This window comes from Manis javanica, chromosome 3, assembly GCF_040802235.1.
Source record: "Manis javanica isolate MJ-LG chromosome 3, MJ_LKY, whole genome shotgun sequence".
NCBI classification, from domain to species: Eukaryota; Metazoa; Chordata; class Mammalia; order Pholidota; family Manidae; genus Manis; species Manis javanica.
In genome coordinates this window covers 164,494,455-164,521,008 of record NC_133158.1, presented here as the reverse complement: position 1 = coordinate 164,521,008, position 26,554 = coordinate 164,494,455, and the positions used below count along the sequence as shown (strand labels likewise).

Below are 26,554 nucleotides of genomic sequence, written 5' to 3'. Positions count from 1 at the left end.
TGCACTGATTCTTCCCTTTGCTCTTTCTGGGGCTGTGGTGATGGAAGAAGCCAAAGTAGGCCAGTAAGGAAGCTCTGCAAGGGTCCATATCCCCCTCATTAAAACAGAAGGAACTTAATCCTCAATTATAGGATCATAGACCATTGGTGTAGCAAGTAGCCAGCCAGCATTTCTAACTCCCTCTCGCACAAATGAGGAAATAGCCTCAGCACGGGCATGGGTCAGAGCCTCAAACTCAAACTTCCAGCTTCCTGAGGCCTCTGCACTCCCTCCCACCATGTGTCCCATCTTCCCTGCCAGATGCACATCCTTTGATGTCTGGACCCCACTGTCTCCAGTAGCTGGCCTGGGACCAGCAGCATCTATGGCAGAGAGAGGGGTTCTGCATGGCTTCCCACCCATGGGCCCACTCTCTACCTGCTGTATGGCACGAGGGATGATGCCCCGGTGCTTGTAATTCTCGATTGCCCCTGTCATTGTATATGTCTTGCCAGCTCCCGTCTGCCCGTAACACATGATGGTGCCTGCAAATATTTCAAAACACATCTTGGTGACAAGCAGGACAATTTCTCCAAGGTCAGGTATCCCATCCCCGAGCATGCCTGGTGCCAGCCAGGACCCCCGCATGATGGTGGCCACTGGGAGCCAAGGACATCAGGAGTTCCTGCCATAGAGGGTGGATGGGCAGGGTAACAGGGACATAAATGGTCAAAAAAAAGCAGCTCCTCTGAATCTGTGGCCCAGGTACTCTACTGCTCCCTCAACCAGAAGATCTAGCCCTAGGGTTTCTGAGCAGAGCAGGGAATTCCAGGGAACAGAGGAACTAGGGATATTCCTAGAATGACGAGGAGGGGGATAACAGCATTGAACTCCAGGCTTTATTTAGCAAGGCCATGAACTGCCATGCCAACAGCTAGGACCCGCTGCAGTGCTGGTCAGGCAGGAGGCAAAAATCCACAGGAAGTGATGGGAACAGAAAGGGCATTTCCTGTTAATGGTGTGAATTCTTTGTAGAGGCAAGTTCCCGCAGGACCAAACAGGGTCCCATGCCACTTCAAGTGACAGACCACCATGACACGTTTTGATCTGGTCCCACTGCCCCCTCTGGGAAGACTTTCACTTGCACCTCTCACATACCTGATGTCTACCATCACCACCAGGCTCTGGGGCACAAACCAGTTCATCACCCTGAGCTTTAGTTCCCATCTGCTCTTCCTCCTGGCTTGGGCAGTCTGAGCCAGACCCCATCCCAAAGGCTGCTTCTGGGCATTTACACAGCAGACCTGCCAGGGCAACACTGGGCCATGGAAATCAGTGTTTGCCTTTGCCACGCATATGCTCTAGTTCCTGGAATTAGTAGGGTTTGTACATGGGGGCTCCAATTCAGCATCTGAGCTGGAGTCAGAAACAGTGTCTATTAACTCAACACAAATTGTAGAAAGGAGTCACTTCAGCTAGGACTCAGAGCCCCATTGTGGTTCTACAGCAACCAGGGCCCAAGACTCTCAACCTCTTAGGGCCTTACTTCCTGTCTCAGGGCCACATCCCCTTAGGGTCAATGAGAACCACACCTATATGGATCACATGCAGGATACCTGACAATGTTTGAGCATCTACACTCAAAAAGATTCTTACACAGAAGACTTAAAACTTGCAAGCAGAGAACATTCTAGTTAGCAGCTACCGAATGGGCAAAGTTTACAAACTGTGATATATTCTTTCTAAGGGTTTTAAAATCTTTTTGTAAGGTCTTGGACTGAACAAGTTTATAAACATTCCCCAATGAAGCTGCTTTAAATTTATTAAGAAAACCAAACTCTGCTCTAGATTTTAGTAATATATGTAGATAATCCTATACTAGAATATGAACAATAGACTGTGCTGGTAGAATGAATGGAAATAGCTCCTATCATCAGGTAGCCAAGAAAAATTTTTGGACTCCATCAAATTTAGAAGGACATTATCTTCAAAACTAGTATTTGAAAGATGTGAAACAGGGTAATAGTTGAATCCCCATGATCTACAGAGAGCCAGAATCATTTAATCTTCCTATGAAGGTAGGTTTCCAGGACAATGGATCAAGCCATGCCCACAATGTCACCAAGCAAATAGTAACTTTTCCACTATATGAACATGGAGACAGAAAAATAAGCAAAGAAAAGTTAGTATGTGAGGTTATATTTTAATTTATTCTCCATAAAATACTTGCATCTTTTCCTCCAGGAGGAGTTCTGTAGGTTCTTATGTAAAACAACAGTTAATTAACTAAATTACCATTATATCCATCAAGGGCCTGAGAAACCAGATCCTTCGCAACTGTCTCATAAACCAAGTCCTGGGATGCATCATGAAGAATTCCATCCAGTTTGAAAGACCAACCTGTCTGTTGGTTATTGACGACTCCTCTTCGAGTATCTTTTTTTAAGTGAATATCAATGCTCTAGGAAAAGAGAGAGAGAAAGGGGGAGTGGTGAAGGGGGTGAGGGGTGGGGGAGTTATTTGGTAGGAAACTGGTGTAAAAAAAAAATCACTGATAGCTGAAGCTTGACTTGACATGGAGGAAATAGAGGAAGCGAACTTTAGGAAAAACAGGGACTGCCACATATGGGCTGACATTAAGATGATTTCTTTGGGATTGAAGAAGGAAGCTCCTGCAGGAAGGCCACAAGACCCTTGAGATAGAAGAATCTGGCGAGTGAAGCACTTACTAGCTTCAGTACATCTCACTCTGGTTTACAGGGTGCTGTCTGTCTTGGTTCCCCAACTATGATGTAGAGTCAAGTGTATTTATCATGTTCTTATGAAACAAGCTTTATACACATTCAATAAGCACAGAGAGGCCTTGAATCAGGCGAGAGAGAACAGTGGGCTTGGTGACAGGGGCCTGGGCTTGAGCCCCATCTCCCCGGTTACTGGCGCTGAGGCCTCTCAAGCACTGTGGTCAGCACCTGCTCCTACACATGCACTACAGGCCAATGTGGAAAATGAAATAAGCACCACAGAAAAGATCCTGGACTTCTCAGAGAGTCACTCACTGGTATCTGAGTAAATCAAGGGTGCCTACCTACTTGTAATCAACAGATTTTCAGATATAAAGATTTCTAAAATAATTTTTTAGATTTTTAGATCCTTCCATAGCAAGCCACTGTGGCAGTAGGTAGGTTTAAGAACTAATTGGGTTAGGTCAATGGTAGATTCCAATCTTTGCAGTGGAGACTCTTGTTGGTATCTTAAACTGCTACCCTAATCCAGGAGCCAAGACATGGGCACACACAGGAAAACTAAGATCAAGAGGAAGAGGCTTGGTCATTCATACATTAAATGCTCTCTACACCCATGTTCTCTGAAACTATGTCCAGCAGGATGCACTCTGAAGGGCTGCATGTGAGAGCTCTTTTCTGAGTTACAGACCTTTGAAGTTTGAGCAGTTGGCCCTTGAAGTCTTCTCAATGCTGCCCATAGTAGATGCACAAATGTTTGCTGAATGAAAATGTCTAACACTCTCAAGCTGTCCTAAGCCTGTCACAGGCTTCAGAAAGGTTCTCAGAGGACAGTGGTGAGGACATGGAGATGGAAACCTTTCCAGTTTTCTCAATTACAGTTTCCCCTACTGCTTCAGTAAGTTTAACAGTAATCAACTTAAGACATTCTGATTGTAGCTCCTGAGAGATTACGTAACAGCAGATCTGATCACCAGAAAGTTTTACATGAAAATGAACAAACATCAGCTTTTCTGTGTTAGACACGAGGATAAGGGCAAACTTACTAACCAAAAGACAATTAAAAATGGGAGTTTCTTGAGTTTCCTTATCCACAGCATTGTGGGGGAGTGGTTTGAATCTGATGGACTCTAATGTCCATCTGAACTTTCACTGATTATGCCTTGGTCCTTAAAAGAACAGGTCACTGCACTGAGGTGGACAGAGAGAAGCCCAGGCATGTGAAGAAAAATGAAGTGCACTTACCTTATTGTCATCTCCATATTTGATGGCTTCATGAGCAAAGTCATCAGTGGGTTTTACACGGACAAATGCATGAACTTTTTTCCTAGTACCCATCCGAGCTAAAAAGAAGAAAACAGTAACATTTTCAGTAGTCATCAAACAACCAGAAGGGAGGGGTCATTCATTAAGAAGATCAGAAAAGAGGGATGTGCAGCCCACGTTTTCCTGTCCCACTGCGAGACAGTCTTCCTTTGCACCCCTTAGCGTTTCAGGGCTCCACCCACAGGACACTGCTCAGCAAGTATGCCTTCTTCCTACTTTACAGGTTGCCTCACCATTTTCCACCAATGAGCCCCTCAGAAACTGAAATACGAAGCAAAAAGAATGGTCTCTTGAATGACCTTAGATGTGGTTTCTCGAAATGTTCTATATCTTAGCCCACTACACTTTGCCTCACTCATCACACTTTGCTCTAAAGTGCTTACTATGAGATACATTAAAACTAATTTCTTTTCTTCACTAACATACCTTACTTCAGATAAAGCACGTCCTCCTCTACTTCCTTTAGACTGAGATCAGAAAATAATTCTCTAGAAGTAAATATAATCTAGCCCATAATCAAATACTCTTTCTTCTCTGGCATTCCATTGAGAGAAAAGTTATAGACAGTCTCCTACCTCCTCTTCCTCTCCTAAAACCTGACTGTATTCTCATCACTTTCTTTCAGGAAGATACACATATATTTGTATTTCTTCATTTATACTATCACAAATAATTACCACGTATAATAAAATGTTAAACATTTGATGTGGCTTCATGGAATAGGTTGAGATCTTATAGATATAAGTGATAGGGAGGCAGATTTAGGTAAATGACCTTCCAATTGTGTAGAATTATCCTGTAATGGAAAAGACTTCCTCAAGGTAAAGGCCATCAACACCACAAACAGCCATGCAGTCAAGATGCCAACTAGCAGAGGTGGTACAAAACGATTATTGCATTGAGGGGAGAGTTAGTTAACCTCTAAGATTCTGTTCAACTCAAGTTATTTTACAAAATTTTTAAAAAACTTAATTGTACAACACTCCAAATGATAACTAACAAATCTCGTATTTTATTAGATGTTAGTCTCATTGGTCAAATCACACTAGGCACTCTAGTATTACATTTTAATACTAATTAGACAGGTTTTGGTTCTAGCACTGACACAGAGTGCATAAGATAGTTACTAAGTAGAAATATTATTTGTTCTATTTTTATTGTTGTATTTTTATTTTTATTAACTTAAAACTTAATTCTTCAGGTGCCTCTTATACACTGTTAACAAAGAATTAAATATTGAGAGAAAACATCAAGAGCTCTAAGGAAATCTAAGTAAAAATCTATCTGTAATCATCATCAATTGTGTTAAATCTAGCTAAGTAATACTTGAAAACAAGATAAAGGTCTATGAAAATGTACTAAGTAACTTCATTGTTCAAAACTGCTTGGAAAATTAACATAGTACAATTTAAAATTTTTCCAAGATGAAACATTTCTGATCTTACAAATTTTTCTAAGATCACTGTATTTTTTTTCTTTTCTTCTCAAAAAATAATTTGAACATCATCAAGTAGTTTATGGTCATGTAGTCGTAAGTTGGGCCCTCAAATTTCAATAAATCTACTTTTACAGAACCATGAATATAAATAAATTAAATTAGAAAACACATTAAAGTTAATATTCTACAATGTACAAAAAAGACTTGGAAGAGAGACAAGGCCTGAAGGTCAGGATGTGTGCTGCATCACACGCTTCTCTTTTGACCTCCCTGTCAGGTTAGAGCAGTCACTGAGAAAGGAGGCATTTGATCCTAAGATAGTCTTTCAGTTCATGAAGCAGGATAGAGTAGTTGAGGCTAAAGAAAACCCCTGGACACTTGTGAAAAAAGACAACCACCAAACGAATTTGCTGAATTTATGAAGAGTTAGGGAAACGTGAGGCATAGGGAGCTGGCTAAATTTCATCTTCAAATTGGGTAACAGCAACATCAATACAGTTATTAAGGAAAAAAAAGCTTGCTTACACTGCTACAAAGCACTCTAACAATATGATGTTTAGCAGTTTTAAAAAACTAATTTTCAAGATCTTTACTGTAAAGAAAGAGTCATGCATGACAGGTATTTTTTCTTTTAATCATGGTTAATGATTTCACTTTTTAAAAAAGCACACTAAATAATATTAACATTTTATATGTGTTATCTTAAGAGACCTTCAATGAGTATTACTTGAGAACAACGATTGCAGGTTTTTAAAATATTAATGTCCCTCCACATTTCTAGACCCAACTTATGGTGACCACTAGATTTCCTCTTACAATTATAGTAATATATTAACTACAATTATATTATCAAGTAGCATTAAGTATCTCTGCAGAAGCAAGTTAAATAGAAACAGGTCCGTCCTTTCAGTTTACAGTTTCAAAACTCTAACCTGTTACAAGTCCTTCAGACGTGAAATCAAATACGCAAACATATTACTTTCATATTTGCCTATTGTAAAGTGCATGTCCACTTCCTAAATTCCTCAAGTAAATATTTCATAGAAGTTTTTTCCCCAGCCACTCAGGGATTATTCAGACCTTTAAATTTTTAGAAAATGAATTTCAAAGGCATTCAGGTGAGCAAGAATAATGGCTTGTCCAATTTTGGTCCTAAAATTTTTGTCTGTAAAACTGAGCTCTAGAAGTAAAAAGCCAGATACCTCTAACATGACTCTCAAATTGAGAAAACTGAAGAGACCATCTCATCTCCAAGCTCACTTTGATCTAGTGGTTGAGAGTGGAGGGAGGTGGTTTTTGACTCAAGCATTTACCCTAAATCTCTGAAGCTCTGGGAAACATTCTCCACACCAGTCCAAAGGCCCATCATCCTGCCCAGGGAAGTTAAGATGCTACCCAGGGTGCCCCCTGAAAGGGCCATGAAGAAGTAGGGCAGCTCTGCGGGTAGATGCCCCAAAGTCCCCACTCACTGACAGCACCAGGGCAGCAGAGGCCAGCTGCAAGCATCACCCTCCCATCAGAGCCTGCCCCTTCTCTGCCTTGCAATTTGCCAACATGGACATGCACATGCAGTCACCCTATCGCTGTTACCCAAGGCCCTCCCTATGCTCACACCCATGGCTCCAGGCATGCCAGGAGCCACATCACCTGAGGCAAACCGTATCTATTAACCAGACCCCTCCTGTGAGTCTGTTATTCATCATCCCCTCAACACCCAAACTTTTGGGGACCCCCATGCCATCTTGCACTTACTGAAAAAATGCTTGTTACCATTCTTACGCTGCATCATTTGAGTGGGTTTCAGCTCCCAAATTAAATTGCAAGTTGCTTGAAGAATAGAACTGTGCCTTTTATCTCTTTTGAATCCCCCCTCAATGTCCAAAACGGTGCCCAGCACAGAGCAGGTGCTCAAGAAATGGCAGCTGGTGGTGATGAGCATGGCTGGAAGTCAGAGGGTGGCTGAATCTCCATATGTGGGTCCATCTTCAGTCACTACTGAGAGAGTCCCAAGGCGCATGTCACTCCTCTGCCACACCGCCCCCAACCTCTGGGCCCACAGCTCTCCCAGGAGGACACTTGGTTTCCAGGCACCACTTGCAAGAAGCCATGTTCAGCCCCTCACTATGCCTTCCCTTTTAGTAGCGTCCTTCTCGCTCAGGATCTTGTAGGAATACCCCTCTCAGGTCACCTCCCTTAGATATTTCTGGTGTATATAAGTGAATCTCTAAGTGTCCACCAGGCAACGCCCCTCAAGAGACTCGCTGTTTCGTTTGTTTCAGGGGTGGGAATAACCAGAATAGCCAAAAGCACTCCTAAAGTTTCGATAAAAGGAGAGGGAGCGTCTACAGAAACGGCAAGTATCAGGCTGGGTCCCTATTTTCCAGCACTGGGCCTGCACAAGGACTCCTCATAGCTACCAGAGCGGCAGCAGCAGCATCTGAACCAAAAAAAATCAGGGTCCAAACGCACGCTGCCTTGCGCTAAACAAAAGACTCAGGGTCGGGCGAACGGGCCTTCCTCATTTTTTCACCTAACATGCCGGACCCATGCGTGGAGTCTAGGACAGAGCGGCCTTGGGCCCTTTCTGTTTCTGAGGTTTCTGAGGAAACCTCTCTGTAGCGGGTTCTTATCTGTAAAGCGAAAAGCTGGGACTGGCGAACCCAATCCTCCAGTTCGAAAACCGACGAATACACAAAAGTCCAGAATACCTTTGGCCCTCCGCCTCGAGCCTTCTGAACCTCAGATTTGATGTAGGACTCTCGTGGAGCCAGGGAACGTTAGTTCAGGACCCCAAGCCGCAGCCAGGCTGAAAGGGCTCCCCGCGATGCCGCGCCCTCTGCCGCCCGGGTTTCACAGGTCAGCGAGCAAAGCAGAGGATCTCCCGCATACAGTGCTGTACGATCCCAGCTGCTGCCCACCGCCCGGGAGTACACCCGCTCTTCGGCCTCCCTTCTCCTCACCCTGGCGGCGCGGGTCCCTGCTCAGCGGTCCAGATCCAGCGGCCCTCCTCCCGCAGCGCAACCGCTGCAACGGCAGCCACCGAAAACCTTTGCACAGGGCTTCCGGGCTGTGTACGCGGTTGCCATGGCAATGGCTGCGGCCGTAAATTCCGGAAGTATCAATGAGGTGACGGAAATAAAGTCCGCGGTCCCTTGTTGAGACACGAGTAAGGTCGGGGCCGAATCGGGAAGGGAGATGGGGCCGATTAATCTAGGAAGACTGTGGCAGCGGCAGGGGCGAAGCCAGGGTCGGGATAGGGAGGAGAAGAAGGCTGCACGAGAACAGGGAAGCGGAGCAGCAAGGCTTCCGGCGCAGAGCAGTCTGAATACTACGGCGGCCGCGCAGGCTCGTCTGCGTTCCTCCCGGGCTCCCAGCGGCGGTCGGCGCGCGCCCACGCCCCGCCCTGCTTAGTTTCAAGCGGGCCGGCCAGGTCTGCGCAGTCGCGGCGGCCGGGGAAGATGGTGGAGGACGGCGTGGAGGAGCTAGAGGACCTGGTGCACTTCTCGGTGTCCGAGTTGCCAAGTCGCGGCTACGGCGTCATGGAGGAGATCCGGCGGCAGGGCAAGCTGTGCGACGTGACGCTCAAGGTACCGAGGGCTGGGCGGCGCGGGGCTGAAGGAAAAGGGATCGAGTGGGGAGGAAAGAGGGGCGGGGGACAGAAGAGGGGTCCAGCGGGCAGAGGTGGAGAAAGCAGGTGGGCCGAGACTGACTAGTGGGGAGAGGTGGAGAGGGAGACTGGGGCTGAGCGGGCAGTCGGACAGGGACAGCCTCTCAGCCCGGAGAGGTACAGGGTGAGAGGTCCGCTGCTGAGGCCCTCGTAGTGGGAGACACTGGGATGTCCGCCTCTTTCTGGCACATATACAAGAGAATACGGACTTAAAGCCCCACTAAGGAGGAAGGGGCGATGGCCGTCTCTACATTCTGATGGGCACCACTAAAGCACCTTCTCTTGTCCCATAGTCACTTATCCGTGCCCCTCAAAGTTAGCTGTGCTGTTGTAGAGGCGGAAGCATCTCCTTAGGAGTCATTGCTTGCCCTTGATAGGTTACCACCTTATCTCTTAAGAGCTTTTAAATTCGAATCTAGAAATCTTTTGAGGTGGGCATCTACTTCCACAGTGGAAGGCACATCACCTCCATAAAGGTCTCGGAGAATGGACTGATGGGCTGCGTGGGTAAGAGGGGTCTCTTAACCACCTGTTCCCTACTGGCATTCTAGGCGCGAGAGCCAGCCCTCCTCCTGTGCTTTGCATCCATTCCTGCTGGAAAGGCATGCTGCGCTGCTCCTTGGCCAAGCTGCTGAGCCATGTGGAACCCTCCAGGTGGGCAGATGCTGCAAGCCTTCTTTTCCCTTTTGGGCTTTGGCTGGAAGGCTCTCAGCATCTGTGGAGGACCCTGTTAAAAAAACAAACAAAAAAAAACTATGCAGAGATCTTTCTGCTTTTCTTATTTGCTACAGGGTTAAGGAATTTTTTCTTCCTCATATTTGAGACAGTAGAATGGTTAAGAGAGTGTGGCTTTGGAGATAGATAGAAGGACTTGGATAAAAATCCTTGTTGTAACCTTGGACAAGTTACCTAATCTCTCTAAGCATCAGTTTTCCAAATGTAAATATAAAGATGATTCCTAATTCTCAGTATTACTGTGAGGCTACATGAGAATATTTGTGGTATTCTTTGCATAATGCCTGGCATAAGTTTTTCATTGCTCTAAACCCCTCCTGATCGAGATTAGATTTCCAGGAGGGGAGTCAATTGGCCTGAGGGGGAAAAGGACCTTTAGCAGGAAACCAAGTGGTTTGAGAAAAATGAGCTGGACTAAAGGAGGCAGAGGAAGTAAATACCAATGAGAGGTTTTTACCCATGGTATTTACATGGTAGAAGATTTTTAGGCTACAAGAGATTTGTAAGCAAAAGAATGGTCTGGTTGTGGCAGTAACACTTGGGATGAGTAGAAATTGGTGAAAAGCAGTGATAGGGGAGAATTTTTGGATTAAGATTTGGGCTGTGAGAGTTTAGCCAGGGAAAGCTTGTAAAATCACAGAGAAGCAAAAAGGGCTTGATGGAGTGGGATGCTCACACATACTTCCACATAAAGCAGTGCGTTTTGCCTCTGTGTTTAATGCAAATACAGAATATAGAATGCCTTCCGTTTAAAAATGGTATGATTTTTCCATTAAACTTTTTGTTCATTCAAAGGGACAAGTAAATTATCAGAGGTAGTGCCAACTGAGTCAGTCAGTCTAAACTGCTGTATTAGTTTCAAGGATCTGGGACATCAGGATCAGTATAAAGGCACAAGCCAATGTTGGACAGGACTGAGCATCTGCTTCATTGGTTGTCTGACCAGTCTCTGGAGCCTGCAGAGTAGCTCAGTGGTAGTGCAATGGTGGGAGCCAGGGAGAGACCAAGCAAACCAAGCTCCGCTTCATTTCGCTCCTTCCAGCAAAGCTGCTCTCTGAAGTCTGTTTTAGAGTCTGTCCTGAAAGTTCCAGTGATTCCAGACTGTCTTCCAAATAAACAGGCGTGGAAAGCTGGTTGGAAACTTATTGGTGTGTAATGGGTTTATTGACAACTGGGCTTCCTTGTAGGGCAGTGGTTCTCAAACTTCTGTGGGCATTAGAATCACCTGGAGGCCTTGTTTAAACACTCGTTGTTGGGCCTCACCCCAGAATTTCTTACTGCCCTTGTTAGGGTCTGGCACGGGCCAGAGAATTTACATTGCTGTCAAGGTCTCCAGTGATGCTGCTCCTGGTGTTGGGCACCATTCTGAGCCACAGCTGTAGGGTGATGGACCTGTTCTTTCCAATGAGATATATTCACAGTCCATGAATCTTCAGGTTTCTGCTTAGGTGGAGTAAGCCTGGCTGTTATCATTCTCAGAGCCTTATGGGGGGAGGGGACTGGAGGCTCTGACTTATGTATGCAGACTTCCACTTAATCCCCCTGAATGCTGCCACTTCCTGTCATCAGTGGTGCCCTAGTTACCCAAGTCTGCAGTCTCTAGTTCATCCTGTCCAGTCTTCTGCTGGGGTGGTGACAGAGCAGCTGCTTGCCTCAGGGAGGGGATGGGTACTGCCTGTTTTCAACCTTCCTTATGCGCACGCCATCAGATGGAACCTGTGTCTCCAGGAGTTGAGTTTTGGGTGGGGGCGGTCTTCTGCTGTGGCTTGCTATCTGCAGCTCTGAGTACTCTCCATCTAAGTCAGTTACTACTCATTTGTCTGCTTTTCATCTTCCAAAATTTGGTGGCATTTCTGATCTGCTCTCTCTTTCAACTTCTTTTTCCTTGGGACCTTTTCTGTTCTGTGACTGCCAGTCTGAGAGGTACTTTATCATAGACTTGGGCCAGATGGCCTGGGCTTGAATTCTAGCTCTGCCATTTATTAGCTGTGAAAACTCGGGCAAGTTCCTTAAATGCTGGTATTTCAGATCCTTCATCAGTAAAATGGGGATCATCACCTACCTAATAGGAGGGTTAAGAATTCCATTAGTTAATACACTTAAAGCAATCAGTAGTAGTAAATGTTCAGTAAGTAGTAGTAGGTATTTATGAAAATAACTTCATGGGGTTTCTAGACAGAATGGAGGTAAATGCGTATGTTCAACCTGCCATTTTGAATTTGTGGGTTCTGAAGAATTTGAAGCTTCTGACGAATTCTGGATGATTTGCAAAACCACTGCTGTGCTTCAGTAGCTTGCATTTTACAGATGAGGGCCCAAGCCCAGAAGGACTTGTACAAAGCCACAGATTGCATTAGGTAAAGCGAGGACAAGAGACTAGACTCCCAGTCCCCGCACTCCAAGGTCGGTGTTCTTTCATGCTCTCCTCTTGCCTCTTTTATCACTGACAGTCATGAAATTGATTTCAGGGGCTACCGTGTGAATTAATCTACCTCAGGTCAGTTGTACTCACCCTTAATATGTGACATCTTTTCTGTCTCCGTGAGTTTTAGGGAGAGTGTGAAAGTCAGCATTAGCAGCCATGCCATTCTTTCATTTTTTAATTTTTTTTATTAAGGTATCATTGATATACAATCTTATGCTCAGGTTTTACATGAGCAAAATTGTGGTTACTAGATTCCCCCTATTATCAAGTCCCCCCCACACACACCATTACAGTCACTGTCCATCAGCATAGTAAGATGCTATAGAGTCACTACTTGTCTTCTCTGTGCTATACTGCCTTCCCAGTGGCCCCCTAAATTATGTATGCTAATCATAATGCACCTTTTCCCCCTTCTCCCTCCCTTCCCACTCACCCTTCCCAGTCCCTTTCCCTTTGGTAACCGTTAGTCCATTCTTGGGTTCTGTGAGTCTGCTGCTGTTTTGTTCCTTCAGTTTTTGCTTTGTTGTTATACTCCACAGATGAATGAACATTTGGTACTTGTCTTTCTTTGCCTGGCTTATTTCACTGAGCATAATACTCTCTAGCTCCATCCATGTTGTTGTAAATGGCAGAATTTGTTTTCTTCTTATGGCTGAATAATATTCCATTGTGTATACATACCACATCTTCTTTATCCATTCACCTACTGATGGACACTTAGGTTGCTTCCATTTCTTGGCTATTGTAAATAGTCCAGCATGCCATTCTTAAATTTTATTCTTAAAATTGCTGCCAACTTTGGACCTTCCTTAATTTTCTTTTTGGAAATATTTGAAATGTAAATTCCTAGGGTGCCTGCTGAATAGTTAAGTAGAGGCTTAAAAGAAAAGCATAATATGTTTTACTTTTTTATAACATTCTGTATCTGTGGTGACTTGAACCTCTTTGAAAGAAAAATGCACATAAAATTTTGCATTGTCTTGAGAGCAATTACCCTGAAACTCATCTTTGAATCTTGAGTTATGAATCCAGCTGAGATTTTCCTATCAGAAAAGCCCGTGGTTCTTCTCCAAATCATTTTATCTTAAAGATCAGGAGGATACTAATGCAAGACTTCTTGGTAAGCTATAGCATAAGGTTTGGGCTGGGTCAAAAGGTTTGCATCCGTGGAGGCTCTCATTGTCTCTTCTCAACAGTGGGTTTCATCTCCTTTCTTCTGGGCTACCAGGAGCCCTGTGTTCAGGCTGCATATGTAAAGATCATCTGGGTCTGGTGAGTTGGGCAGACTCCCCAGATTCAATGAGTGTTCTCCACAACTTCTTATTCATGATTTCTCATATATTTCTATATGAGATCCCAGTCTCATATATTTCTATTCTCCCTTCACCTCACATACTCCTTTCTTTTCTTTATTTGTGAGAGCACAGTGGGGTCATCACCAAACCTGTATACTTATACTTTTCACTGAGCCATAAGCTTAGGAGAAAAGTCTACACACACACACACACACACACACACACACACACACACACACACACACACACACACACACACACACACACACACACACACACACACACACACACACACACACACACACACACACACACACACACACACACACACACACACACACACACACACACACACACACACACACACACACACTGTTTTGCAACCACTAATAAATGGTTCCTCAAAGATCTGGCATCAATTTTTTCCCAGTATTAACCCAAGACCTCTGCAACCCCAGAGCTGAGAATTTAGCCTCTGGAATGAAATGTCTTTTTCATGAGTGAACGGCTCAGCATTACAATATTTCCCTGTGACCCACTAAATTCAGGTATACAGTTTTCCCTGAAACTGGCTTCAAGAGCCACACATGTGAGTCTGGAATCTTCCCTAATTTGTGTCACAGTGATTTTGTGATGAAAGAGTAGGTGGAGGAGTATATCAGGATGTGATGTAAGGACTTGTTGATGCATGGCATTTTTATGTTATGTGTAGTACAGTGAGTTACACAGGTATAATTATAGCTAGAATAATCATATTAAAATGAGTCATAGAGGTCCTCTATCAAAGCCATTCATTTTACAGATGAAAAATCCCTGAAGCTTAAAGATATTAAGGGATTACCCAAGGCACAAAGCTGTATTATGTGAGATCCACAGCTGTTTGTTGGGGAGGCAATCTTACACATCCTCTGTCAGATTACTCACCTGCCCTGCAGATGGTATGAAGCAGAGCAGGGAACAAACCCCATCTGCAGTGTCATCTCTGAGCATGGAGGACAGTGATGTGTATGTCCAGATGCAGCACCGCTGTTCTATTTTAGGAGAGAAAAAAGATGCAGACTTGATCTGCTAGTCTTCTGGCCATAGGAATACTTGATGCTTTTGATTTTGAAATGACACTGTATTGGAAAACTTGTGCTTCTGTTCATTTCTGGGGTTTTCTACTGACTTTTTTACATAGTCACATTCGTTTTAAGTCTTGCCTCTTTTTTTCTTTTTTTTAAATTTGTTTTGTTATCATTAATCTACAATTACATGAAGAACATTATGTTTACTAGGCTCCCCCCTTCACCAAGTCCCCCCTACACTCCCCATTACAGTCACTGTCCATCAGCGTAGTAAGATCCTGTAGAATCACTGTCTTCTCTGTGTTGCACAGCCCTCCCCATGCATCCCCAACATTACACATGTTATTCATAATGTGCCCTTTCTTTCTCCCCCACTTATCCCTTCCTTCCCACCCATCCTCCCCAGTCCCTTTCCCTTTGGTAACTATTAGTCCATTCTTGGGTTCTGTGATTCTGCTGCTGTTTTGTTCCTTCAGTTTTTCTTTGTTTTTTATACTTCACATATGAGTGATATCATTTGGTACTTGTCTTTCTCTGCCTGGCTTATTTCACTGAGCATAATACCCTCTAGCTCCATCCATGTTGTTGCAAATGGTAGGATTTGTTTTCTTCTTATAGCTGAATAATATTCCATTGTGTATATGTATGACATCTTCTTTATCCATTCATCTCCTGATGGACACTTAGGTTGCTTCCATTTCTTGGCTATTGTAAATAGTGCTGCGATAAATATAGGGGTGCATCTGTCTTTTTCAAACTGGGCTGCTGCATTCTTAGGGTAAATTCCTAGAAGTGGAATTCCTGGGTCAAATGCTATTTCTATTTTGAGCTTTTTGAGGAACCTCCGTACTGCTTTCCACAATGGTTAAACTAATTTACATTCCCACCAGCAGTGTAGGAGGGTTCCCCTTTCTCCACAACCTCACCAACATTTGTTGTTTTTGTCTTTTGGATGGTGGCAGTCCTTACTGGTTTGAGGTGATATCTCATTGTGGTTTTAATTTGCATTTCTCTGATGACTAGTGATGTGAAGCATCTTTTCATGTGTGTTGGCCATCTGAATTTCTTCTTTGGAGAACTGTCTGTTCAGCTTCTCTGCCCATTTTTTAATTGGTTTATTTGCTCTTTGTTGAGGTGCGTGAGCTCTTTAGTCTTGCCTCTTTTTAATGAGCAGTTAGCACTGAGAGGACGATGTTCTCTTTAAGAGCACATGTGCTCTTGTGTACATATCACAACTTGCACTTGTGGTATGAATTCATGTTCCTTAAAAAGTTTTGCTCTCGTTCAAGTTACATTGTGGGTAATGTTGTTAAATTTGGACACTGATTAAATGAGTGAGAGAACTTGATATACTGCCTTATACGCTGGTGGGAAAGAGAGTCAGAGGCATCATGGAAAATCAGTTACTAGCTCAACAACATTCAAGGATTCACCCTGAGGCTTCTGCTGCATGGCCGCCAGCTGGTGAATGTAAAAAGCTTGTGTTTGGGTTGCTCTTCTGCAGGTGGTTCCTTTATTTATTGTTTTGTGCATAAGACTCCCTTGTTTGCTGTTTAGCCACACCTGGTTCACCTTGTAGGCTGGTTGATAGAAAATGAGACCACACTGTTTCTCTGAACGTGTGTTCCTAGCGCCTCCTAAATTACCACCTTCCTCCTTTGGATTTGTTGAGTGTTGGCACTTCCATTCTGGTATGGAACCAGCCAGCTTCCCTACAGTTGGTTTAAGAAGGCCTTTTCCACCCACTCTAACAGCTGATCACATCACTACTTGTTTTCCAATTGGAGAGAAGAGAGAATGAACCAAGGAGTTGGCAAGCATTTTCTTTAAAGAGCCAGATAGTAAATATTTTAGGATTTGTGGGTCATACAGTTTCAGTTGCAACTGTTCATCTCTGGTGTTGTAACACCAAAGCAGCCATACACAATAAATATATGAGTGGGTATGGCTTTGTTCTGTTAAAACAGATATGGACCAAACCCATTGACTAGTTAACTGACCCCTGTTGTGTACTCATATGGCCTTTGTAAAGTTGAAGCCTTTTGGAGTAGGTTACACTTGCTTTATTTCCCCAGTGTGTACTTCTGTAGTTTGAACACAGTATCTAGAAATTGGAAATACCTCTTGTTAAGGGTACAGATAAACCAGAGGTTTTCCTTTTCCAGCTCACTGCAGGTGATTATGGAACTATCCTGGTTGGCGACTAAATAGCTGACATAGCAGAAGTTACTGTTAAATTGTGCATTTCGTCTTCAAAGTCTTGTAGCTCTGCTAGAGCTTGAAGCAGACTATTTCAAAAGCATTAATGAAAGGCACTATGCTCCCTTTCTGTCTCATTTGAAGCTGAGGATGTTTAGCTGCTTGCAGAATGGCAGGCCAGAGGAGACTGTGGTGGCTCCTGTGTTCCCGTGGACCTGACCAGCTGTGTTCAGGGCCCTGAAGGTAAGGGCCAGAGTCTGGGCTTTTAGCAGGCAAAGTGAAAGATCAATAAGTTATGGCCCATTATATTTGGGCACAGTATGCTGCATATCTGATCAGAACACAAAAATGCTTTTCAGAAAATAAGCTCAAGAATATAGATGCTTGCACAAACATGTTGATAGCAGCATTATTCACAACAGCCAAAAGATGGAAGCAACCCAAGGGTGCATGGACGGTTGAGTGGATAAAATGTGATACATTTTGTTCCATCCATGCAGTGAATAGTATTCCACACATACATTGAAGGAAATTGAATATTTGAAGAAAGTTCCTTTGAAGGAAATTTTGACACATACTACAGCATGGATGAACCTTAAAGACACTGTGCTAAGTGAAATAAAGCTAGTCACAACAGGCCAAATAGAATATTCAAATTCACCCAGAAAGAAAGTAGAATGGTGATGGCACAGGGGTTGGGGGAAATGGGAATGGGCAGTTCATGTTTAATGAGTACAGAATTTCAGCTGGGACGATGAAGTCTTGGAGATCGGTGGTGGTGGTTGCACAACAACGTGAATGTACGTAATGCCACTGAATGATTAAAATGATAAATTTTATGTATATTTTACCTCATGCACAGACAAAAATATAATAAGCTCAAGAACTGTTACCAGGTAGGCAAGTGAGATTGTTTATAGTGCTTTCTGACTGTGAGACACTAAAACCAAATTTGTGTATCCAAACCCACTGATCAGAAGCAATTGACACTAACGGAGTCATCTTTGCTCTTTAGTTTGCATAGTATGCTGCCTCAGCTCTTAAGAGCCAGATTTTATTAGTTTGGTCCTGTGGCTGAACTGCAAATCTCACTTATAATGAGTCTACTTCTAAGAGATACATATTTAAATGATTCACAGATAAGCTTATTTTCCCTGTGCTGGTTTGTAAGATATAAATGTGTAAACTTGGCAAGACTGCCCTGAGGATCCACAAAATCCACTGTACTAACATGTCTTCCGAGGAAAGGTCTGTTGGTATAGTCTACAGATTACAAATGCCTCTCGGGTCTATTTGAGATACAAATTGCTCCTAGATAGTAGACCTGTATTTCTATTTGTCCTGTTGATCCGCACAGTCATTATGTCTACAGTGAAGCCTCTTTCCCTTCTAGACCATCTCTTCTTTTGCTGCCTTTATGTAAGGATGGGATAACATCCCTGTAGTGGTGCAGGATTGAAGCTCTGGTATTGGCTTTGGCTCATCCTCTCTCTTTTGTGTATTTTATGGCATTTATCACAATAATAATCACATAATTACTTATAGTATTGTAACTCCATGAGAGCAGGGGCTGTGACTGAGTATTTACTGAGGTTATCTACACAATAGGTCTGCAGTAAACTACTGTCCTAATTCACATCCTCTTCACCTTTACTTAATCCAGGATTTCTTTATTAGCACGCTGAGAAGATTCTTACAGACCCTTTAGGAAATGATCCTCGTTTAGCTAATGGATGGATTTTCTTCAGGCTCAGCTCTGATCATGATATTCTCTTGCGCTGAATGGCTTCCCATTTAATTCTTATTCAGTGTATCCAGCACGTATGTCAGTGCCTTCCATGAGCCAAGCAGTCTTCTAAAGTGCCTGGGCTGCAGCAGTGAGAAGAGCAGGCAAAACCTTTTGTGAGTATAAGCTTATATTCTAGTGGCAGGTGAGGCAATAAACAAATAAACAGATATAAAATGTCCAGTGGCAATGAGATGAGGAAAAAATAAAGCAGAATAAGAGGTCTAGGAAGGCTGTTTTTGTCAGAGGGACTAGAGCCAGCCTCTCTGAGTAGCAGTCTGAATGAAGAAGGAGTGCTCCTTGAGCAGATCTGAGAGCAGAGTACTCTGGGGGAAGGAATAATAAGCACAGAGCCCTGAGGCAGGTGCATACTTAGCATTTTTGGGAAATAGCAAGCAGCTGGTGTGATAAGAATAAAGTGACCTAGGAGAGAACTAGGACATGAATTCAGGGAGGTAGACCCCTACTACCCCACATTATACTATGGTTCAGTAAATACTTGCCAAGTGAGTAAATGAATGAAGCTAGACAGTAATTAGTCACTTGTTTACTTAAGAATGAGAACAGGGCAGAGTGTCAAGGGTGTACCTAAGGAAAGGTAGGATGCATTTTCCATAGCTCATGAAGAGAACACAGGGTTTCACTGGCATGTTCCCCTTTGTTCACGTGCAGGAGAGAGGATGCTAATAGAGCCAGAGAGACTGTGGGGAAAATGGAAGTTCCTATGGCCAGGATCCTCACCTGACCCTAAACTACTTGATGATGTAACTGGCCTACTGCTGAGCTACTCCTTCCACACCTGTAGGCAATAAACTATTATTGACTGAGTCACTATATAAAGAGCTCTGCCCAATACTCTGGGCAGAGGCAGAGATGAGGGAGAATTACAGAGATAATTCTAGTGCTTGACCTATCCCGGGAGAACAAGCCGGGTAATAAACCCTTTTACCCCAAGAACTTTCCATTGTCATTCCTCAGTCTCACTGAATCCATAGTGAACATGCCCGGGGCTGAAACCCATTGGCAAAACAGAAACCCATGCTGGCTTGTCCTCAAAAGAGCCTCTATTCTTCTGTACCACACAGAAAATCAGAGCTTAGAAACTTGTCAGGGGAGCAGAAAGTAGAGCAGAGCTGCCCAGCCCGTGGTGGTTTTAAAAGGTGCTCCTCCTGCTCATGTTGGATAAACCTTGTCTTTTCTTCCCCATATCCATAGGCTATCACTCTAGGTCAGCCAGGCATCTGGGGAGAGCCAGAAGCAGCAGGTGGTAGTCAGTTTTCGGTAGGATTAAGGGAAGGACTGCTGATTAGGCTGAATCTGATTAATCTAAGCTGCTCACAGAAATCCATCACTGCCCCCTGTGATGTAAAAGCCTAAGGATGTCCTGGTGGTATTGACGGCCCGCCCTGGTTGACTTGTCTAGGACTGCCAGCCGTGCTCTTGATAGTCCAGGTCCTCCAGACTTGGCTTCTCTCTGCTTCCTCTCCTAGTTACCCATGGTCTGCTGGCTCTCTCTTCATGACCTCTGTTCTTTAACTTCTGGACCTTTGTTCTTGTATTTCTCTGGCTTGGAGTATCCACCCACATCTGCCAGCAGTCCTACCCATGCTTTAAGGCTCCTTTTGTATTTTTTTTTCTCAAGGGGAAAGAAATGGCCAAACACTCCTTCCTCTGTTCTCCCAAGGCATTCGTGTCTGTTCAGCATTGCCTTGTGGTCACAAGTTCACATGCCTGTGTCCCTGCCAACCTGTATGTTTCTGTTAGGCAAAGACCCATGGGTATAACCCCTTCACCCTAAGAACGTTTTGCTGTCAATTTCTTTGGTCACATTGAATCTATAGCGAACTTGCCCAAGTCATAGTGGGCAGTTGTGTACAGTCCCATCTCTCTGAAGACAGTTTTCTCATTTCTCTCCAGGTGCAGTTAATCTCTCTCTCTTCACTGTACCTTAACCCTCAGTACATAGAGTATTACCATTATACCAACAGCATCAGTGTTGCCTGAGAGCCTGTTAAAAGTGCAGTATCTCAGGCCCCATCTTAGACCTACTGAACTAGAATCTGGTGATTCTTACATCCCATGCACATGAATGTCTGGGAGGCATTAATACTTGCTCCTACTCCCCTTTCTATACTGTTTATTTTCTTACCCACCCCTCCCCACCCCCACCAGATGTTGAACTCCTGAAATATGTGAAGTATCTGTTATCTAGCCCAGTTCTTAGCATGTTTCAAGTGCTCAAAAGTGTTTACCAAATTATCCTTAACATTCCCTGGCATTGTATTTGAGGCGCTCCCTCAGCCCACATATCACAAAAGCACACTGCAAGCTGCTTTGCCAGGCGTGTGAGGCGCCCTCCTGTAGGTGCAAGTGAGCCCCCATTGTGGGCATTTAAAGATTATAGGGGAGATACCCATCAGTTCATTAGGAGACAGAGCAGAGTGGTACATTTTGTAACTGCACAGCTATCACCAGAAGCCTAAGAACAACAAAAGAATGTACGTTATTTCCACTTCAGAGGATTTGTGATAGTTTCATGGAGAAGATGGTGTATGTTTGGTACCCTGCAGGATGAGTAGGACTTAGACAGACATGGCAGGGTGAGACATTCCAGGCTGGGGAGAGCCTGTTCAAGGGCCCAGGCATGGAAATGCACTTACTGGATGTTTTTTGAACAAGTAAGACATGCCGGTGGAAGGTGTGATTGGGGAGGTGGTTGAATGAAGACTGAACTTGAATTCTCATGGTGAGGAGTCTGGACTGGTAAGGAACATGAGCAGATGACATGCTGTTGGTATAATGTTCAGTGGTTTCTGTGAACTCTGCCCTCCTGGCTCCCTCCCTCCTCCCATTCTACCTTGCTGGACATGGGTGGAAGGTGCAGGCGGGTCTGGAAGACATTTTAACACGGCTCTTTACGTGGGACTATAGCCTCAGGTCTTTCATTAGTGCTAGCTGGTCAGCCACTTCCTATCATCCCTTTCCAGAGTCACTTACCCAATGAGGCCCCTTAAAGCAGAGACTCAAGCTCTGTCACTAGAGGGTTTCAGACAGTGTGTTTAAAATGCCATCAAAACCCAGACTAAACCCAGTATATTTACCTATACTTGCCATCTGTTTCCCATGGGTTTGTGAGGACTAATCATTTCTGCTCATGGCGGGACGGACTTGCATCCCTCTGCTCATGTTCTGAGCTGGTAGGCAGGTGTCTTGCCAATGGGTTTCCACCCTGGGCAAGTTCGTTATGAAATCAATGTGACGAAAGAAATTGACAGCAAAACGTTCTTAGGGTGAAAGGGTTATACGCAACTTTATTTCCAGGTAGCAGGTCAGTCACTAAAATCCCGTTCACTCAGAGCGAGTCTGTAGGCAGCAAGCCAGTCTCTGCCTCTGAGCTCCTCTGCCCTCACAGCTGTCCTCTGGGCCTCTCTGCACAGTCGTCCCGCACAACCATCCTCTGGGCCTCTGTCCTCAGCGCTGCCACCATTCCAGGCTCTGCTCTGCTCTCCTGCAGCCTTGCAACCATTCCACCGTGTCACGCCCAGGGTCCTGGGCGGGGCTCTTTATATAGAGTCAACAGCTATGTATTGCCCACATGTGTGCAGTGAGGTAGTCAACCAGGGCCAGGTGAGAATCCTGGCCACAGGAACTCTCATTTTATTCACAGCAGGCCATCCAGCATCCAAGATGAAGGAACACAGCCTATGCCTCCGTTTCCTTATATGCCACCGTGTTAGAAATGGACCTGAAGAGGCAACTAGTATGGCTTGTTTATACGTCTTCAAGGGTTGGGAATGCACTGTTAGCCTGAAAGTCAAGCCCTCCACTAGTTGGCCATAAGCCTTCCTGTCTTTTTCTCAAGCCTTTTTGCCAGCTGAATTTTCAGATAAGATTGGAGAATAATCTTCCTTGTGTTTTACTCAAGGACCAGTGCCTTCCTTTCACCAACTCCACCAGTCCTTAGTCAGAAAGTCAAGGTTAAAAAGAGGTGAAACTCATAAGCAATTTTGTTGTTTGTTTCTCAGATGAAGGACGGCGAGCTACCTTTTAGATGCAATAGGCATTAAGATGCACTAAATACAGCTGGGATTGAGGCACTGTTACCTTTCTGTGGGACAGCCTTTCCTTTCTGTGGGATTAGCATTCAGTCTGGATGGGAGACATGCATTGCGGACAATATAATGTATGCTGGAGGGTTGTATCAGGTGCTACAGGAAAGGGACCACTTAACTGCCTGTAGGTCAGGGAAGCCCTTTGGGTCAGGAAGCCCCTTAGGGAGCATTTGAACTGGATCTTCCAAGATGAGGAGCAATTTACCAGGCAGAAAAACAAATGACATGGATCTAAGCAAAGGGAATAGGGTGATTTAAGAGAATTGTAAACAGCTTAGAAAAGAGCATGGTAGGGGATAAAAGAGCATGGCTGGAGCAGACGGGGTGTGGTGGGGTATACCATTTTAGGATTTGGATCTGATTTGTAGGCAGTATGGAACCTAACAAAGTGACAGACTCAATTGTACATTGGGTTGATTCATTCAGAAACTTCATCCTTTCATCAGTATTTGCTCCCTTGGTGGAACTCATATTTTAGTAAAATAGGTAAGTTAGTGTGGATGAAATGAAAGTTCCTGTGGCCAGGCTTCTCACCTGGCCCTGGTTGGCTAGCTCACTGCACATGTGTGGGCAATACATTACTATTGACTCTGTATAAAGAGCTCCACCCAGTACTCTGGGCATGACACAGTGGCACGGCTGCAAGGCTGTAGGAGAACAGAGCAGAGGCTGGTGTGGTGGCAGTGCCGGGGACAAAGGCCCAGAGGCAGAGACCAGCTTGCTGCATGCAGACTCGCTCTGAGTGGATGGGATTTTAGTGATTGACCTGCCACCATGGAAATAAAGTTGGGTATAACACTTTCACCCCAAGAACATTCTACTGTCATTTCTTTGGTCACACTGAACCCATAGTGAATTTGTCCGGGTCTGAAACCCATTGGCAAGACAGTTAGTTATAGCAGGCCCCCACCATTTGCTCTTACCAGAATCACCCATGACTTCCACATATGGAATGACCTCTGCAACATAGAACTATTTCATACCACAAAGATTTCCCTTTTGCTACCCTTTATAATTACACCCATCCCTCTCACTCTCCCACCTGCCATCCCTAATCTCTGACAACCACTAATTTTTTCTTCAGCTCTCATTTCAAGAATGTTATATAAATGAAATTATAGAGTATGTAACCTTTTGAGGTTGGCTTTTTTCACTCATAATGCCTTTGAGGGCCATCCAAATTGTGTGTATTGATAGTTTTTTCCTTTATAGTTCTGACTGGTATTCCATGGCATGGATATACCATATTTTGTTTGACCGTTCACTCATTGAAAGACATTTAGGTTCTCCTAAGTTTTGGACTATTCCAAATAAAGATGCTGTGAACGTTCATTTTTCGGATTTTGCGTGTATGTTGGTTTTCATTTCTCCGGGATAAATGCCCAAGAATACAATTGCTTTATTATATGGGAAACTCATTCTTAGTTTTAGAAGAAATTGCCAAACCATTTCTCAGAGTGTCTGTACCATTTTACATTCCTACTAGCATGATGAGCACAACAGTTAATTTTATGTGTCAGCTTGATTAGGCTGTGGTGCCCAGTTATTTGATCAAACACCAATCTAGATGTTGATATAAAAATATTGTTTTAGCTGTGATTATAATTGAAATTAGTAGACTTTGAGTAAAGCAGATTACGTTCCATAATATAATCAGTTGAAGGCCTGAAGAGCAAAAACAGGTTTCCTGAAGAAGAAACAATTCTTCAAAACTGTAATACAGAAGCCCTGCCTGAATTTCCTACCTGCTAGGCTGCTGTGCAGATTTAAGGCTTGCGAGCCCCCGTAATTGTGTGAGCCAGTTCTTTAAAATCAGTCTCGATCTCGCTCCCTTCCCTGTAGTGATGGTTCTCCTCCTCTTTCTCCCCCCACCCCCTTCCCTGTCTCTTTCATACATACACAAGCAACATACATCCATGTCCTATTCTGTTTATTTGGAGAACTCTAATACAATGAGTGACCTAGTTCTTTTGCATCTTCACCACCATTTGGTATTTTCACTATTTTTTATTGCAGCTGTTTCATTGTGTAGTGCTATCTCATTGTGATTTTAATTTGCATTCCCATAATGGGTAATGTTGAACATTTTTTAATGTGTTTGTTTGACATCTTTATATCCTTTTTGATGAACTGTCTGTTCATGTCTTTTGTCCATTTTCTCACTGGATTGCTTTTGTTTTTTTACTGTTGAGTGTTCAGAGTTCTTTATTATAGGTTTTGTCAGATAGGACTCATATTTGAAAAATATGTCAAAAGTACCTTATTAAATAGTTTTAAGCCTTATTATTAAATAGTATTTGCAAATAATAATGCAGTTCTACAGGTATAATTTGCACATAATATTATTATTGGTTTTATTTCATCACCTACCCCTCAGAGTGTGTAGTGAGAATATTTCTACCTAGCCTACTCTGCCATTTTGATAGAACTGAGAATCTCTTGCTTATTCAGTTCTGGGGATGCCTGTTCCTACCATACAGAAAACATACTCTTTGCTGACCCCCTTCCATTAGATTCCTGCAGACGAAGGATAAAATCCAAGACATGAGCCCTTAAGTAAGATCCTGCTGAGTCTCTTTAATTAATAAGATCCTTTAATTTCTTTTATATCAATTAATTTTGAGAAAAAGACTTTTTTAAGGTCAGTATAAGTCTTCCCATTTTACAGCAGATAAAGCTAAGGTCCTGAGAAACTGACTTTATTTAATTTGCAAATAAAGTTTATTTATACTCCCAAGTTTGCAAATATTTTTCGCAGTCTGTAGGTTGTCTTTTTATTCCCTTAACAGGGTCTTTCACAGAGCAGACATCTTTAATTCTGGTTTGGTCTAATCTAGTCAGTTTTTTTTTTCTTTATGGATTATACTTTTGTTCTCATATCTGAAAACTCTCTACCAAACCCTAGGTCCTGAAGATTTTCTCCTATTTTATTCTAAAAGCTCTATATTTCCAATTTTTAGACTTAAAAATCTATAATCCATTTTGAGCTAGTTTTTATGTAAACTTAGGTATAGATTGAAGTTCTTTTTTTACGTGCAACTATCCAGTTGCTCCAGCCCTATTTGCTGAAAAGACTATCTTTCCTCCATCTGAGATACAAATGCTTTTGTCCTGTGTCAAAAATCAGTTGGCCGTATTTGTCAGGCTACTTCTGCATTCTCTGTTGTACGCCATTGGTCAGTGTCCCTATCCATGCACCAGTACAACAGTGTTGCTTACTCTAGCTGTATAATAAATCTTGAAATGGTCAGAGTGATTTCTCCTACTTCATTCTTCTTGTACTTTCTTTTAGTTTTTTTTACCTTTTAAGCCATTTTTAAGTGTACAATTCAGGAGCATTAATATGCTTATCACCACTGTCTATTACAAAACTTTTTCATCACCTAAATCAGAACCTTGTAACTACTGAGCAGTAATTTCCCACTAACCCTTCCCTAGCCCATGGTAGTCTCTCTTGTATTTTCTCTCCCTATCACTTTGCCTATTCTAGACCCCTCATATTAAGTGGGATCATACAATATTGTCCCTTTGTGTCTGACTTATTTTATTTAATATAGTGTTTTCAATGTTAATCCATGTTGCAATATATATAAGAATTTCATTCATTTTTTTTTAAAAAAACAGACCCAATTTTTTAGGGTATTTTTAGATTCACAGCAAAATTGAGCAGAAGATAGAGATTTCCCACATTTCCCAGCTCCCATAGCACAAACTACATCCCCCACTATTAATATCCTGCACCAGAGTGGTACATTTGTTACAGCTGAACTTACATATCATTATC

The 26,554-nt window shown here is 43.3% G+C and overlaps 2 protein-coding genes across 19 annotated transcripts in view; one reads left to right on the top strand and one right to left on the bottom strand.

The window, feature by feature from the left end:
• Positions 1-8,590, bottom strand: part of KIF9 (kinesin family member 9) — a 46,325-nt gene extending 37,735 nt beyond the window's left edge. For 4 of the 14 annotated variants that reach the window (XM_017641304.3, XM_017641309.3, XM_017641303.3 and 1 more), the window contains exons 1-4: positions 7,237-7,921; positions 3,966-4,063; positions 2,275-2,440; positions 418-524 (exon numbers count right to left, since the gene is read on the bottom strand). In XM_017641304.3, coding sequence (XP_017496793.2) covers positions 418-524; positions 2,275-2,440; positions 3,966-4,063; positions 7,237-7,423 — 558 coding nt within the window. In that variant the 5' untranslated portion in view covers positions 7,424-7,921. Of the gene's footprint in view, positions 1-417; positions 525-2,242; positions 2,441-3,965; positions 4,064-7,236; positions 7,922-8,192 lie in introns of those variants that run through there. The other 10 variants (XM_017641299.3, XM_017641301.3, XM_037005335.2 and 7 more) reach the window with 10 other exon arrangements.
• A 343-nt stretch (positions 8,591-8,933) lies between these two features.
• The window catches only part of KLHL18 (kelch like family member 18), a 57,430-nt gene continuing 39,809 nt past the window's right edge, over positions 8,934-26,554 (top strand). For 4 of the 5 annotated variants that reach the window (XM_017641311.3, XM_017641310.3, XM_037005339.2 and 1 more), the window contains exon 1: positions 8,936-9,071. In XM_017641311.3, the coding sequence (XP_017496800.1) occupies positions 8,943-9,071 (129 nt within the window). In that variant the 5' untranslated portion in view covers positions 8,936-8,942. Of the gene's footprint in view, positions 9,072-26,554 lie in introns of all 5 variants that reach the window. The other variant, XM_017641312.3, reaches the window with a different exon arrangement.